General features: G+C 36.6%; 1 protein-coding gene across 8 annotated transcripts in view; it reads left to right on the forward strand.

Annotated features, from left to right (window-relative positions):
* Nucleotides 1-17305, forward strand: part of cadpsb (Ca2+-dependent activator protein for secretion b) — an 86863-nt gene that overhangs the window by 21723 nt on the left and 47835 nt on the right. For all 8 annotated transcript variants that reach the window (XM_055027692.1, XM_055027685.1, XM_055027687.1 and 5 more), the window contains exons 4-6: nt 10365-10445; nt 10750-10983; nt 13816-13937. In XM_055027692.1, the coding sequence (XP_054883667.1) occupies nt 10365-10445; nt 10750-10983; nt 13816-13937 (437 nt within the window). The remainder of the gene's footprint in view (nt 1-10364; nt 10446-10749; nt 10984-13815; nt 13938-17305) is intronic.

The following is a 17305-nucleotide window of genomic DNA, read 5'->3' on the forward strand; positions in this document are numbered from 1 at the left end:
TTGAAAATCTACTAAATCCTCAAAATGGTGTCCCACAGTTTTCCTATGTTGGCATGACTGCTGACAAATTGAAAAATATGTTATTTGTGAGAAAATTAGGGGAATTTTGTTGAACGTAAAGTCTTACCATGTCTTTTAAAATTTGTGTGTGCTTTCATTCTGAATAGTACACGTCTGTTCCTTAAAACATGTGTACCATACAATCAAACTCCAAAGTGAAGATGTAGCCTGTTGTATCAAGACCAGGACAAAAACTACTAAGCTTTTCCTTAATCTGAGGTTCAGCAATAGGTTTAATGATGATCTTTTAGTGACTGAAAGACTCTTGCTGTCTATAAAAACAAGGAGGACTGCCAAACTTGGTTGAGCAATCAAGTTTGTTACTCCACAGGTATTGTCCTTGAGTTTACTCCAGGACTGTAGAGACATGACCACCATAAACTCCAACAACATCCAGAGCTTTTGGCAAAGTCTAACATCAGCATTGTGTATATATTTTTATATGTATATAGATATAATTTTATCTCTTCTTTCTGTAATATATCTCAATTTACTTCTACTTACTGCAAAGAGAAATATTTAATTGTTATTGATCACCATTTTTAAAACCATATTCCTCTGGAACATTTATCTGATTTTTCATTATCAGCCAGATTTAAAGTGAAGTCACTCCTCTGCTCACTAAATGACTTCTCAATGGAATGCTCTCTTTTAAGATTAGTGGTTCAGGTATTCTTTTTTCCGACCCACTTAATTTCATTCAGAGTTGTGGGCTGTCTCTGCCGATCAATGGCCAAGAGGCACACAGACAGTAGTCCATCACAGAGCCAACACAGAGACAAACAGTTCAGACAATCATTCCTGCCCTCACACCTGAGGGCAACTTAGCATCCTCGCTTCACATAAAGTGCATTTATTTGGATTTTATGAGAAAGCCAGAGTACTTTTAGAAAATCTGTTCAAGAAAACTGAGAGCAAAAATTGCCACAGATTTAAACCCAGGATCCGGGGCTGAAGTGGGGTAAATTTACAACTCAAGAGTTTGGTGGGTCATTATTAAAATTTTCCCCATGTGTGTATCAGAGTATGTTTTTAAAGTTTATTTGCAATTGAGTGGCTCTATGTCAAGACATTTTGATGTCCTTTCCTGTTATAGCAAATGCATAATGGTGTATAGCTGGGGGATGTTCTCAGCCAATGCTAAAAGGGTCATGGGAGCTTAGTTGCTAAGACCACATGTTAAGTTAAGGGGCGAGATAAGTCTGTGAGGGCAGGATCATTCTGTTCTTAGGTCATACTGTAACAAAACACTGGTGGCATTTGCTGACTGTGTTTAACAACTTTGCTATTATTTTTTTATGTATTGCATCTTTAAGAAATGAGAAATAATGAAGCCCTCATTGCAGAACTGATAATTATTATAATATTTTTTCTCTGATGACAATCAGAAAGCAAGTCATGTCAGATCCAGTAAAGCAAAATCACAAAACCATCTAATGAGATTTGAGGAACAACAATGGCAGAGGCATTTTATTTTAAACAACTTTGAAATCATTTTCTATGAGCACAGTAAACAATTCTCACAGATTTTTATTGTCAGATTTTTTTTTTTTTTCAACCTGCGATATTTAGTCACACCATTTGACTCCTCCTCAGACAATCTCTCCTTCGCTCATATAAAATTATTCCCGGAGTCTCAAATGGGTGATTGAATTACCCAAGCCTGAGTGTCAAAGTAAAGCACATGCACATCGGGATCACGCTTTCCACCTTTCACTACACGATTTATGCGACAGCCACAAATCATGGTCTGTCGCACATCCCAAACTGGCAAACCATCCTCCCATCAGCACTGAAAGAAGGCTCCTCCTCTTCCTCTATAATTTGTCTTGTCAGCAACTGTTAGTTGGGAAATGAGGCCTGAGTTCTCCTTGGCTTAGCCTGTAGCTGATATAATTGCGTAATGGAGCCTCTTCACTGCACAGAGGATTGGGAGAGGATGAGAGCATTGCTATGCCTGCCGACCTTTCTTCACTGAAAGAGCAGTGGTGCTACACTGTATGGAGAAACTGCCTCTGACTCTGGACAATGTTTGCAGTCATAAACATTTAACTGAAATGTATCCTTGATCACTGTACCGTAAATGAAGTCCTCTACAAATATGATTAAAAATCACTGTTAACACAGTTTAGGCAGTTTTCCATTATAATTGAGTAACAGCTGTAGTGGGCTGGTCGTCTTATAGTGGGTCGTCCCAGAGTCCAAAAAGTAGTACCAGGTATGAACATCTGTTTGAACAAAAATACAATACAACAATCAGGACAGGGAAGCCATGTTGAACAGTCTGCTCAGTTTGTTGCTTTTTGTTTGACTCAAAAAAGAAGAGAGCCAGAAAAGGCTGTAGGTGGAGAAGTACAGGAGAGTGTGAGAGTCACTTTGGTGTCACATCTAATGACTCCAACCCCTTTCTTTTCCTTTAGACTAGCCAGCAGCAATTAGTCTGCTGATCTTATTATCGGAAACTGCTCCTAAGAACAGGACCTTTAGAGGCCAATTTCAAAGTGACAAATTTCTTTATGTTTGATATATATCCTGTATTTGAGTACATAATGCTGCCCCTTTAAGAGAAAATTAAGATTTTGTGTGTTCGGCTGTCTGGTTTAAGGGCAGCCTCAAAACACTGATGTAAAAGCTCAGTCCTTTGCTACTTCACATTAAGTAGCATTTTAATCTGCAGTGCAAATAGAGTAGTGAAGGTGATCAAATATTTGTGCTCCACAGAGATGAAGGGAAATGCGTGAGTGATTTTTTTCTTAGATTTTTTTGTAATTGCATAAGTTGTCATTTTATATCAAGAAATATTTTAGGCAGCATTAAACTGTTATAAGATGTAGAGAAATTAAAACGTATACTGAGAAAATCATGCAGAGATGCTACATTCACACATGCATCCTCTATCCCACACTGCATATTTTAGCATACACACATGCACTCTCAACACATCTAAATATAGCTCTTTGCCTCAGCTCCTCCATGTTAAATCATACCCTGCTGTCCGGTCTGTGTTCTTCAGAAAAATTCACCCGAGTCATGTTTTCTGTCTGCTGCTAATGTCCCAGCAGCCACCTGGGAATGTGTCATCAGCTGGGCTGTTAAATACCCACCTGCTTCTAACCTGCTGTCATCTCGGCTAACACTAAAGTAATCTAACCTGCGTTACATTTCTGCAGCTCTAATCAGTAATAAATGCACATTTTTAGATACATTTTTGAGTTTGTAAGGCACCGATGTGTTCCTTACACCGTGTTCCAAATTATTATGCAAGTGATATTTTCTCAGATTTTCCGAAATGGTCAATGGAAATGATGGTCAATATAACTTTCAAGTCATGAACTATTAGAGTATAAATAAAATTCTACTGAACAAAGCTCCCCATGAGAACAGTGTTTTTTTTTTCAAAAATAAAAAACTCAAAATGCACTGTTCCAAATTATTATGCACAGCAGATTTTCTAAACATTTTATGGATTATAAAGAACTGGAAACGGTCATTCTTTGAATGTGCAGCATTAAGTGATCACATGTACCAAGATCAAAAGCTATTTAAATCAAAAACATCTTAACGTAGGACGCCTTCTTGGACATCACCTGCACAATTGTTGCATCCATTGAACTTGTGAGTTTGTGGAAAGTTTCTGCTTGAATTTCTTTGCGGGATGTCAGAAAACCTTCTCAGAGCTGCTGGTTTGATATGAACTGCATTCCACCTTCAGATCTTCTGCTTGAGGAAACTCCAAAGGTTCTCAATGGGGTTGAGGTCAGAGGAGGATGGTGACCACACTGAGTTTGCTGCTTTGCAAGGGCATTTTAACAGCTGCTCTGTTAATCCCATGAATTTGTCTAACAGAAACCTTCCTCATTATGCCTTTATCTGTACAAACCCATCTTTGTTCTGAATCAGCCACAAATCTCTTCACAGTACAATTGCGCTTCAGTTTTTGTTAAATATAAAATTTTTTCATACCCTGTCATACGGCACTGCACTATTCGATGATTTTCGTCAGCAGAAAGATCCTTTCTCTTTCCCATGTTGCTTAAAACCTGCTTAATAATATGCAACATTCTTGTTAAGTAGATTTCCTTTAATTGAGCTCACCAGACAAATTAAACAACCATCTCTCTGAAATTAATTATAGTGATTCAAAGAGTCCTGACACGCAATACCATCAATAAATTTAATAGCGCAACAGAAAATTTTATCTTTATGACACTTAAATCCAATTTGCATAATAATCTGGAGTACAGTGTATAGAGAGCATTTACCTTTCAGTTTTAGAGGGTCCTGTGAGGTTCCGTACACTGAACCAGGTTTTTCTCCTCCCACCCACTTCCGTCTTAAGTTTTCTTGGACATATGGTCTTGGGTTTGTCATGTTTGCTAGAGAGGGAGGAGCACAGATGGGACAGTAAAAATGCACTGTCAGATGCTGACAGGCCAAGCTGCTGATCTCCAAACTTGGTACTGACAGTTCTTATGGGAGTGCACATGTCAGATGTCAGTTGCACCACAGTCCAGTGGAGTTCTTTTATCTTATTTTTTTTTTACACAAGTTTGCTAACAACAGTGGGATTTAGGCAGCTGAGGCAGAACTGAGGCAGGAATTCAATTCGCCCCAATATTTCAGTATAAATTTGTCTTTGCGTTCTTCCTTTTCTGCCACAATCTGGTCTTTATTTAAGCATCACTCTGTGATCTGTGCTGAATACCACTGTGCTTCCTATGCAGACATTCTGCTGCTGCTGGTGGCAAAGTCTGATTATGTGCTCTACTAAACAGGAACTCTGGGTTATAGAGCAGGGTGGCTGTTTAGTGGGCAGTGCTGATAGTGCATCAGACTTAACTGTCTATCCTTGCTGTCCTTTATTTAAGAGGCATCTGGCTAACATAAGTTCATATTCTGCAGACCAGTGAACAAAATCAAGCCCGAGGTGGTAGATAAGATGATAATAAGAACATAATTTTCTGCTTTTTACGTAAAAAAATGTTGCACGTGATCTGGTTTTGTTCAGTTTCAATAAGATCCAACACTGTCTCTATTTGTCTTTTTTCCCCTGTGTTTGTAACATACTGTACTCCTCCCCTGACTGTATGTGCACTTTGGCTCATTCTCTCTTAAGAGGGATTGCTGGAATGGGCAGAAAATCAATATGGTAAAGGTTGAGAGACAAGGCCCGTTAATGTAATAGGAATGGGTGAAGTACCCAGAGGCTGAGGGAGGTCAGTTCTGGCATGTGTCCCACCAGCAGGAGACCAGAGGAGTTTAGAAAATAAGAAGTCAGTAGGGAACATGTAATCCCAACAGCTGAAATCCAGAGTGTGTCAAGGGCAGAATATAATTTATTACATTTCCAAAACCCAAATGGAGTCTGGAATAATGCAAGAAATGGATCAAGGCCTGCAGCCAACCTCAGGTCCAGTTGAATGAAACCTTAACAGCAACTACCACATCTTCATTTGCCCGAAGGTAACTGGTTGTAAACATCTCATTTTCTTTCATAACGACAGGTATTGATAGACAAATCAAAGCTCATGGAGTGGGCATAGTAATTTTTTATTTTATGGGTGTACATTTCAATGGCATTTCTATGGCAGCATGATAACATAGGCTGCAGTAAGTGTAGTATTTTCATTTAAGCAACTTTTTTTGCAAATATTTTTAAGCACTTTCCGGAATGTGGATTTTCACAAGCATGTATTATTTAACTCACGTGGTTTGTCCGTCCAAAATGCATCTGACACAGCTTTTAGATTAGCATCCAATGACACTATGTGCTCCTTGTTTTTTTCTTTGGTTTTTAATTGATGTTTAACATTTGACTTCTTTGTTGTTTTTTGCAAACAACTTTACAGACCTGAAGTAGGACTTGTAGGAGAATTTTCTTGTCTGTGTCTTTGCCTCAGTGTTGGCTTATAAGACAAAATGTCTTGGGTAAGGCATTGAGTTCCACAATCTTTGCTATTATAACACTGTTTCTTTATCTGAGATTTGCTCTACTTCCGCATGGGGGCAAACTTTTATTTGGGCTTTTGTGGCAATGAAATATTTCAAATTAGCAATTCATTACATATTTACAAAAAAACTACATAAAATGTGTTATATGTAGAGGTCAGTACTCTCTGCAGTCAAGTCATGTTTTTCCCATGCCAAATGCAATCATCCACGTCTTTATTGAACTTTGCATTTGGAATAGAATGGTCATAAAATGGCATTTGTCAAACTTCACTGACATTCATAGAAATTCAAAAGCACAGAAAAAGTTTAAACTTATTCTATATTATTTATGTTCTTTCATTTGAGAAAGAATTTAATCAATATATACACCATTACACTTAAAAAAGTAATCACTGTCACTATCGAGGTAAAATTTCTGTTTTGCATGTACACTGTGAAAAATAATTTTTTGACTGCTTTACAGGTAATATAACAGAACAAAAAACATAAATGATTTCACAATTTTAACACAAGCCACAATTCATTTTTTTAGCGTGAACTCAGACCATCCTGCTCTCTGAAATGGTTCATGTCTCCTTAGGTGCAACTCTGGTGGAGATTTGTCCTAATCATCTCACACAGAAGTGTTGACTGGTGACTCACAGCATCAAATGTGATAGGAATGAGATGTTTTGGCTGAGAGAACAACAGAAGAAATACAAAACATAGAGAAGTGGAGAGCAAAATACAGACATCAGGCATCCACTAGTTCATTGTCAGCTAATCTGAAACACTTTTTCAGATTGAAATATATTTCAATTTCAAAGGGAAGATTTTAAGCTAAAAATCAGTAAACATTGTGCCACAGAAAATAATTTGAAGTAGCGCACAGTAATAAACACTGACTTCAACTCAAATCCAATTGAAGTCAAAGCTTTTCTTGTTTCTATTTGTTTTATTTTTAGTGGTTGCTTCAGCTTGGCCATTTTTGAGAAATTATTTTAATTCTGCTGATTGAAACCAATAAGAAAAGGGAAAGCTCAAAATACTTGACACTTCCACAAAAAAAAAAAACCCAGTAAAATGATGTGGTTCATTCAGGTTGCCTGCAGTGATGGCAACATATTTTCTATGCACCAAGGCAGACATTGCTTTTGATTTCGATCTTTTCATGTGCGATGCCACATCGTGCTTCTGTGATTACAGTCGGTTGGAAAGAAACTGGAGTGCTGATTGGCCTTTTTATAGTCATGCTCCACTATTTTTTATAACCGCTAATCTGTGCGAGACTCTTTAAGACTGCACATCATATTTACCTTGACCGCCTCTTTTCAGTGATTTTGATGACAGTAATTCTAGTCACTATGCTTTTATAATGGACCCTTTTAAGCCATTAAATCATTAGTTGCAAAAAGCCAGGTTGCCACTGTTAAAATGCCAGCTGGAAAAAAAACCCTGCAACTAGTATTTTTTTCTTCTGATAACAAGACTAGTCTGATTGAAGCATTTAAATCTGAAAGTTTAAATAGAATTTAAAGTTAGAAAGTGTATGAATCCAACCATTCATGGATTTTGAATCTGTGAATGCTTGGTAGTTGTATTTTCTTCTCAGAAGCCAGCTATGAAAACCAAAAGTGAAACAATTATTGATTTTCATTTAAAATACAAACTATCTTTCTTCTCTGTGTTGCAAAAAACGGATATGAGATTACATTTTGATTGGATTTCCTTTTCATATTTAAAATATCAAAATCAAATCCTGTGGGAAAATAATATTTTTGCCATCCTATTAGATGCGTTTCTGCACTGCAGTCCATACACTGTATGGACTGAGGTGTACAAGTCATAGTTATTCAATTACATTTAGTAACTTTTTGAAAGAAATGTACTTTTAGGAGCAATTTTGCTTCAGTGTATGTTTTACTTTTACTTGAGTAGCATTATGAGTCGAATTATGAGATATAATTCTTCTCACTTAAGTAAAATGTCTGGATTCACTGCTCTCTATAAGTAGGCTCAGGTGCCTCAGGTGGTAGGAGCTCGTCTGGCTGTTGTCTCTGTCTGTGTCTGCTGTGGCAAGACACTTAATCTGCTTTCCCTCCTGGTGTTGGTCATAGGACCTGGTGGTGCCAGTGTGTGGCAGTTTAGCTTTCTAGTTTTCTGGACTAGATACCGACCATTTACTTCACTGAATGAGGACAAAACAAATAGTCAAACATGCACGAGACATAAACACACACTTTATGTTGAGGTGAGACTTGTTTGTACAGGAGGGTTGTGCATTTTAAACTGTTTTTAAACACTTTCTGTATGCCTAATGAAACCCATAGAACAGCATGAAAGGGAAAGGTACACTTCAGCAGGCAGCAGCATGAATAGAACAATGTTGTAATTTTTATTTTTATGCTCAGCTTAACCGTAAGGTTTCCATATTTTCTTAAACAGATTAAATTATTGTATGGTGTGCAAAATTTTATTTAGTAAATTACCCAGAGTCCATCCTGCCTATCCATACTGCATATTACTAGGTTTAGGTCACTGTGATGTTACAGGCTACAGTTCTAGGTTTACTTAAGTTTTCCTACCATTGCTCTCTCATTTTACTTCACCACCCTCTCATTTGTGTTACCATTGTCAGTTGATTTTATGACTGTGAACTGGTAAGATCTTGCTGCAGCAAAGTATCCTCTTCGGTGCTTCGTAGTTGATAGAAAATTCTTTTGCTGGAATACTGTATTTGGTTTATGCCAAACATGTCTTATGTTCTGATGGCCAGATTATTCAGTACAGACTATTCTGTATATGAACATCAGTCCAGAAATCTCTTTTGCTGTCTACTTTCTCTACTTTCGCTACTCCCCTGAATACTATCTGTGTGTTGTATTTTATTTGTTTAAGAACAGAGCTTGCAAACAACCTTGGTTGTTTGCAAGCTCTGTTCTTGCTTTTGGTTCTTGTTAGCGAAAAAGCCTTTAGTTAAATCATTGACCTGTGTGCCTGTTTGGTGTGTTGGAAAAAGAAAGAAGAATATAAAATAATAAAACACTATTCTGAAATTAAAAATTAATTGTGAGGAAAATTAGATTGTTTTATGAAGACTGTTGTCATTACCTTTCTTGCATTAAAAAAATTGGTTATTATAAATATAATAAACAAAGAAAGATTATTTTTACAGATGTAGTAACAGAAAGATTTCTTTGAATAATTAACTAGCACATGAATAAGTGATTCAGAATCATTTGCACAGCTGCTGGAAGGAAAAAGGCGATACACTGAATATGAAGAGGGGAAAACTATTGAGTTACTCATGTATGAACTAATTGCTTTTTTGATGAAGGGCTTATTTCTCTTGTACGAGTTCAGAAGTTTCTTCAATTTATTTCAGCACCGACAGCTGCAGATGAAAACATGAGTGAGGTTATGGAGACATTGCCCACATTAAGGTTACGTCATTAAACATTCAAAAGCTCCCAAAGATTATTGTATATTCTCTGAGATTCAATGGTCCTCATTTTTTTTTATTTTTAGGTCTAAAAAATCCAATTTTTTGTAATTCAGTTCTATAAAGCCATTATGACTCTATTCTGCTCAGCATACAATTTTGCTTCAAAGAAAAAACTAATGATTAATAGTAAGTGCTCAACAACTTAAAAAGAAAAATGGGTTTCAAGGCTGCAGATGTATTATTGTATAAGGTGAAACTTTGATCCTTCTTCATGAAATGTGAGTAGCGTAGAGATATTTATGTAGGATCGTGTTCTTGCTGATTGGGGTTACATCAATGTGGATTTGAGTATGGGATACACCCAAGTCCCACACCAGCTCAAATTGTGTATACAAGATTAGGTTTTTGTGGAGTTATGATTCCATATAAAAAAGCTGTCTCAAATAATTCTGACACACCCTCCTTCAGTTTCATGTCCAAAGTGTATAGCCCACTGTGGATTGTAACTTCAGACAGTGAAGAGAAAACAATCTGCCTTAAATCTGCTGTACTGACCAGACCTTTTAGGTTTGTCCATTTGTGCACAACATTTTACCGGGCAATTTGAATTAATTTGGTACAAAAGCATTTCTACCCTGTGACTGTGAAAATAATCAATTTAGGCAGTATCCTATTGAAATTTTGTTACTACATAACTTTGTACAATCCCTGTGTAAAAAGCTAAACGTTTATGAGCATATTTTAGTACATAAGCTTTTGTTTTCAGTCAAAATTGATGAAATCTTTATATCAACAATATGTGTAGATAAAGATTTTATTTTATATTTGATGCAGACATTATTTCTGTGGGAATAAAGCTTGGGTTTAGAAAGTATTGCATCCTTCTTGAAATGACCCAAATAACCTCTTCCTCTTTGTTTATCAATAGCTGGACAATCTGGATGAGCAGGCTGCACAGATCAGAAGAGAGCTTGATGGTCGTCTTCAGATGGCAGACCAGATTGCCAGGGTGAGTCAGACTCTGCAGGGAGCACTCAGATTGGTTTTAATATGCTTTGTTATATAGTTAATATTTCAGAAATATGGTGTCACTAGTATGGACACCATGGTGTGAGCTTCAGGCCACACATAAGGAAAAATTAATGAAAGAATATTCTATACTTCAGTAGATGTGGATGACTGTGATGGGGAATTTGTGTTATGTCATTTTGAAGTGAAATTATACGACCTGGTCTTAAGAAGCTTTAAATTGTCAAGTTTTTGATTTCAAGCTGTATTAGAAATATCTGATTCTTTCCTGTTCTCCCCAACAGGGCGGCAAGTTCCCTAAATTTGTGTCTAAAGAGATGGAGGCCATGTACATCGAGGAGCTCAAGTCCTCCGTCAATCAGCTTATGGCCAACCTGGAAAGCATGCCTGTGTCCAAAGGTGGAGAGTTTAAACTCCAGAAGCTGAAGCGAGGCCACAACACCTCCATCATCGATATGGGCCAAGAGGACGAGAACACTCTCTCCAAGTCCGATGTGGTTCTCTCTTTTACTTTGGAGGTACTATATTTTTTGGTTTACCAGCTTTAGCCAAGTGCTACAAATATTACTCCTTTACGATGTCCAAGTCTTGTGCAAATCTACGTCTGCCTCTGTGGAACTGGAAATCAAAACTGATGAGAAACACTTCCCTGCTCTATACTAAGAATAGAAACAGACAGCACACCTGTTCAGACGGTCCACCAGACGCTGTGTTAGGAACAGACTGATGCACACACACGTGCATAAAAGCCTATTTACCTGCTCCTTAATGGGAAATGTGACTCATCTTGTTATCAGCTTGTCTCAGATGAGTTATCACCACAGAACAGAGAGCAATCACACCTCTCTTCCTTATGATGCAGTGCTATTTCAGAGTCAGTGAGTTCATAATGGCCTCTGACTTACTTCAATACAATGTTAAAACAAATATTAATAACATTAAAAAAAAACATTATATAATTTGGTGGACAGTTTTGTGCTGACATCTATTTGATTCATAAATGACATAAGCAGATATTCAATAATTTTGGCTCAAAAACCATAATGTCAGGCTTAAGACCTAGCTGGTGTATTAGATGCACAAAAAATATATAATATTATTTTATAAATAGTTTTCTTGGTGTGTCATGACCAAAATTAGGCCAATGTATGTTAAAGCTGTTAATTGATGCACAAAAAAATGACAAAATGTGCCCGAGAGCATTCCTCTGTTGTAAAATCAACATGAAATTGTTACAGAAATTTGGCAAAATTTAACATTTTGAGAAGCAAATCTAAATTAAAACACTTATCATTCCTGATAAGTGAGTCAGAATAATTGTTTTCTGAAAAACAGTCTTTTTAATATTTATGGAATATTTCTGTGCTAGAACTTCAGAGATGTATTCAGTAATTTGTTGAATCTGAAATACAAAAGCATCCAAGTTTCAGCAATGTGAACGTTTTCAAGAACTTTTGTATCGCAGAGTACTTTCCTGATGCATCCAAAAAAACTTCAGAGACAAGAAACCGTGTGACTGAAATCTACTGAAGTTTTGTTCCAAGTTGGAGAGCTATGTAAAACAGCTGAAAACCTTCAGGCTGACCTGGGGCAATGTTGGTTACAGTCCACATCTTGCACTACTCAGACATCTAAGCAAAGCTCCATGAGTAACAACTAAGGGTCTCACCTGTGATGAAACGCATATAGCAGCAGACCTGCTCTGTATGTGTTATAGAGTACATATTGTGTAGCTCTCAACCCACCTTTTAATGCCAACATGGTGGAAATTCACAAAGCAATCTGATATTTTCTTTTTGCTGCTGCCTTGCACGAGCTATTTGCTTGGATTCTGCAGTAGATTCACAAAGTGCGTTACACTAAATACATGCCAGATCAAATATTCACCTGATGGGAGCAATTTGCATCAGGTCCCAGTTAGCCTTTCTTGAGCTACAAAGACAATAGATTAAGTGAAGGAATACATAAAATGTTGTTTTGCTTTTAATTTTTAGTTCTATTTATTTTTCCAAAAATAAATAGAACTAAAAATTCTATTTTACATTAACCGATGAGACATTTCTCAGAACTTTGACTCCAGGGTCAACTCAAAGAACCACGTCTAACTGGAGTGACTTTCTCAGATTGTGTTTTCTAAGTGAGTTAGGATTTCTGATTTTAAAAGACATTAAATATTACCATTAAAAGACATTAAATTAAATTTTATTGAACTGACGAAAAGAAAAATATTACAATATTTGTACATGCACTTTATACTGTGATAATTTGTAAGCAGTGATATAATAATGATAATAAAAATTAAGATTATGCACACGGTTGGATTATCTCCCACACCCGTCAAATCCTCAGCCCTCAACCCTCCGCCTGAAGCCACGACCACATTTGACTATTCTAATCAGCTCTAAAATATATATTCTAGAGTACCAAGTAACTTTCTGACTTGGTATTTTACCTAAATATTGATTAAATGGACCAACCTTCCCCAGAATGCATGAATAATACCTAATTTAAATGTAGGCTGACTGCATCATAGCAGAGATACACAGACGGCTCAATAAGATTAGTTTAGAGCTGCCTTTGCTTCTCGGTTCACATTTAGCCAACATTTACCCCCGTAAATACTCTGTCTGTAATTACAGTTGTGTAACTTAGAATATGACATTTAAATTTCTGATTGCATTTATTTAAACAAAAGAAACTGAATATTCTACTCTAACCTTTTGAAAAATTACATGTTTGTGTCAGAATCAATGTGGAATTTTCTTGAAGTAATATATTCAAACTTTTATGGTTCTCAAAGACACTTGTACTTGATCTATTGTCACACACAGTTGTGTCTGTAGAATGGTTGAACGGGATAATATTCAGTAGCAGGTAACAAACATTGCAGGCATCACATCGACAGTATTGAGCTAAATATTTTATTGAAAGTTGACTCCAATCCTGACAGCACATTTTTTCGCTTCAGGCTGTCCCACTGAATTTCATGGTTGCAGTATTGCAGTTACCCTGGGCCATGGCAGAGCTGCAATGTAGGCACTGAGCTTATAAAGAGGAGGTATAAGACTTTATGTGGCAGATTATGTCTGCAAGCAGTTTTGAGGATTGGGAGTTGCAGGCTCCAACGTGGATAGTAGCAGTTTTCACAGTCTATTTCAGTGGAAAATCATCCAGAATCTATTGTGCACCAAAGACAGAAGCTGTGAGTATAAACACTCATTGTTGCTCTTGTAGTATTTCTGGATGGATTTTCTGCCTGCTCCTCTGCTTCTGACTCTCTTGCTCTCTGACCTCTCTAAAGAGATTAGTCACTTCTCAACAATCTTCTCTAAGGCTATTCTTCTTCCCAGGTGGTGATCATGGAAGTGGTGGGGCTGAAGTCTCTGGCTCCAAACAGGATTGTTTACTGCACCATGGAGGTGGAAGGAGGCGAGAAGCTCCAGACCGACCAAGCAGAGGCATCCAAGCCGACGTGAGTGTGCACACATGGATGTTTGTTTACCACGGGCATTCAACAAACAATGATGTTTGCAAAACACACAGTCTGGTATTGTCAAGAAAATCTGACATCATCCCACTTCCCCATGCTGGAGATTTTTGTTTTACAGTCACAATAAATAAAGTAAACTTTAAAATTAATCACACAAATGACATCCAGACCCAACAGAAGACTTAAACTTCAATAACATAAATCTGGTTGTGTGTGTTATATTTGTATCCTGCAAACTTTGCTTTAATTCCACTTCTTTTTTCTATCTAATCATAAAAAATTTTAGTCAGGCAGAGAGAGTGTCATGAAACAGGAAGAGCAGGTTTCCTTGAAAAAAAAGGAAGTAAGTTTCCACCCTGCTGATGTATAAACATAGTTGAGACTATTTCTCATTTCAAAGCATGAAAGTTTTAAAGAATGAAATCTAAACATTTTGAGTAATTAGATAAGATCCTAAAATACTTACATTAATATTGGTTTACTTATAATAATACTTATAATAATACTTACAAGTAACTGTAACTTTGGTATCAAACAATTACAATAATGAATTATTCTTGGTTTCTTTTCATAAAACATCTGTAATAACTCACATTAATATTATAATAAGAGTAACTAATAAGTCATGGTTATCTTAATATTATAAATGCATGCTAAATCAAAGAAACTAAAAATTGAACTTGAAATGGTGTAAAAGGTGTAACTGCATTTAAAGATCACTGATATGATATGCGAAAGGATAGGAGGGTGGGGCATTTGAATGGAGGTTGTCAGAAACCAGGCCAGTCTTTCTTGACACCAGCTTAAACAGAGTTTACTTCAGTTCTGCACAGGGTAAAGAGAGAGCTGGTAGCACATCTCCCCTCTCAGAAGAGGAAGTAGAGAGTAGAGAGAGAAGGGTGTGTGTGTGCGTGTGTGTGTGTGTGTGTGGGTGTGTGCGTGTGTGTGTGTGTGTGTGAATTTTGGGGGGTTGCGCAACAACACTATTTATATTTCATTTCGAGACTCACAACCGTTTGTTAGTGCAAAAAACAAACTCTATTTTCATGGAAGATAAAACAAATTAAATTGCTGACTATTGCTGTTTTCTTTCAATAAGCCATTACAGTTTTGTGAATAAGATCCTAGAAGAATCTTATCTAAAGAAATTGGCTTTTAAGATGCACTTAAAACTTAAACTAAGCCTCTGTTGCCAAACTCTCCCACATCTCAGTGGTTTCTCAGCTTGCAGCGATACATTCCCAGTGCTCTTCAGGGGCTCTCAGATGCCTCATTTCCTCTCAAAAGCACTTTGCATGTAAATTACGACATTTAAAAGAAATTAGACTGTGTACTTGCACAAAACTTTTTTTTAAAATTAATTTCCTTTAAATATTTTAATTATTTGGCCCAAAGCAGAATAATCTGTTGTAACTGACACACATACTCTAATTTTACCCTAATTATTCTGGTACTAAACATGTTGTTTTAGGTGGGAATTTCTAAATATTTAAAGACAACTCTTTAATAATCTTGATTTGCTTAAGCAGTTATAAGTTCTGAAATTCTCTATCTGAACAAAACTATTTCAGCTGGGTCATTTTTAATCAGAAAGTGGAAATTGATTGATTAACTCTGTCCAACATTGGAAAAGTATTCCAGTTTCTTTACATTTTCCTCTTTTGTCACAATATAATCACAAATGTTTATCTATTTAACTGGAATTTTGTGTGACAAAAATAAAATAAAAAGAAACATAAAGTTGTGTATAATTGTAAAGTTTATTTAAGGAGGAGCATGATTTCGCATCAAAATTATGCATTTTATTGTGTTGGTCTTTAAAATTCTCCCGAAATCCATCTGTATTTCTGGATGTGATGTGATAAAATGTGGAAAGGTTTTGCAAGACACTGTACTGGTTAATAATATAGCTCATCGGACTTTGTGGAGGCCAAGTAAATGTAAAGTAATATTCAGTTACTGTTAAAACATTATTTGTTTAGTATGTAATTTAATAAGTGCATTTGTTGAGGATTAGGTAAAATTATTAGTACTGCATGCAGCATGTTGTAATGTTTGTTGTCAATGAGTGTTTTATTTTAAGTTGTATGTTTAAAGCTTAAGTGTCTATTTTGCGATTTATGCAAATGAAGTGTGCATGCTGGAGCGTTAACGAGGGAGAAAGGAAAGGCGTTGCAAGTTATATCTGCAGAGCCACACGGTTTTTTAACCGAAGTTGTTTGTGGAGGTTAGCTAAGATACAACTGCTCTTGTAAAGGATAACACGTAAAACTGTGGAATAAATTTTTGCTTGGATCCTTATTTCGGAGCGCTGTGGAAGTTTTTATTTTTCCTCTTCAAACACGCGAGTGAATACAACGAATGAACCTTGTGGCAACACAGACTTCATTCATCACATCTGCAATGTCCAAATTTAGATAAATCTATTCTTTCCTTAAAATAGCTTCTCCATTAATCTCAGATTCCAGAATCATACAACTCAAGCTATAAAAGGACCACCCATGAAATATTCATATACAGTAATATTAGTTATTTTTATCCCCAAACGTCTTCTATTGAGACACATTTTTTGGAAGGGTTAAGACAGCGATGAGGACAGGAACTAGAAGTCAAAAGACAAAAGTGAACACGCTGTGATGACAACCGCTTTACGCAAACTTAAATTACTGAATTGAAAGATGTAGCAAAATTGTTTGGATCTACGCTGCATGTACGGTTCAGCCTCTGGAAAGCAAATGTTACAAACTTCGAATGACAGTTTCTTGACAGGTTGTATGATGGGTTGAGTGTTTCTATGTACATGCACCTACACACACACAAATGAAGTCACACAGGATGGATGTTACCCTTCAGACTGCTGCTGGTTATTCACAAACATTAATTAAGCGTGCTCATCCGCCGTGCACTCAGGCTGACATTCAAATTACTGTTATGAATTAACATTGAACTTTGATGACTTGATGGAAGGACTGATTGATTTTATTTTTTATTTTTGTATACTCAGTACAACTGCAAGCAGATTTAGCATGCAGAGTATCTGACCCATTTAGCAGGAGGAGCTTCAAGAACTGCTGTCATGTCCTTTATTAGACCTTCCATTCAGCGACAAGGTCACCTTCATGCCAGAAAGATATTTCCACGTGAAACCAGCACAACTCACCACTGACTATCCGCTGTCTGTCAGCGGTCTCTCTGCTCCCTCTAATTTTCAAGAGCAGCAGCAGTTGATTGTGAAAGATTTTGAGGGAGGAAAATCTTTTCTTTGGATAGAAATTATCATGTTAGAATCTCCATTTGTTGTGACACGACAAGATTTTAAGCATTTAACCAAACTGTGAAGGCTGCAAAAG

The sequence above is a fragment of the Poeciliopsis prolifica genome, unplaced genomic scaffold (assembly GCF_027474105.1).
Source record: "Poeciliopsis prolifica strain line A6 unplaced genomic scaffold, Auburn_PproV2 SCAFFOLD003, whole genome shotgun sequence".
Taxonomy (NCBI): domain Eukaryota; kingdom Metazoa; phylum Chordata; class Actinopteri; order Cyprinodontiformes; family Poeciliidae; genus Poeciliopsis; species Poeciliopsis prolifica.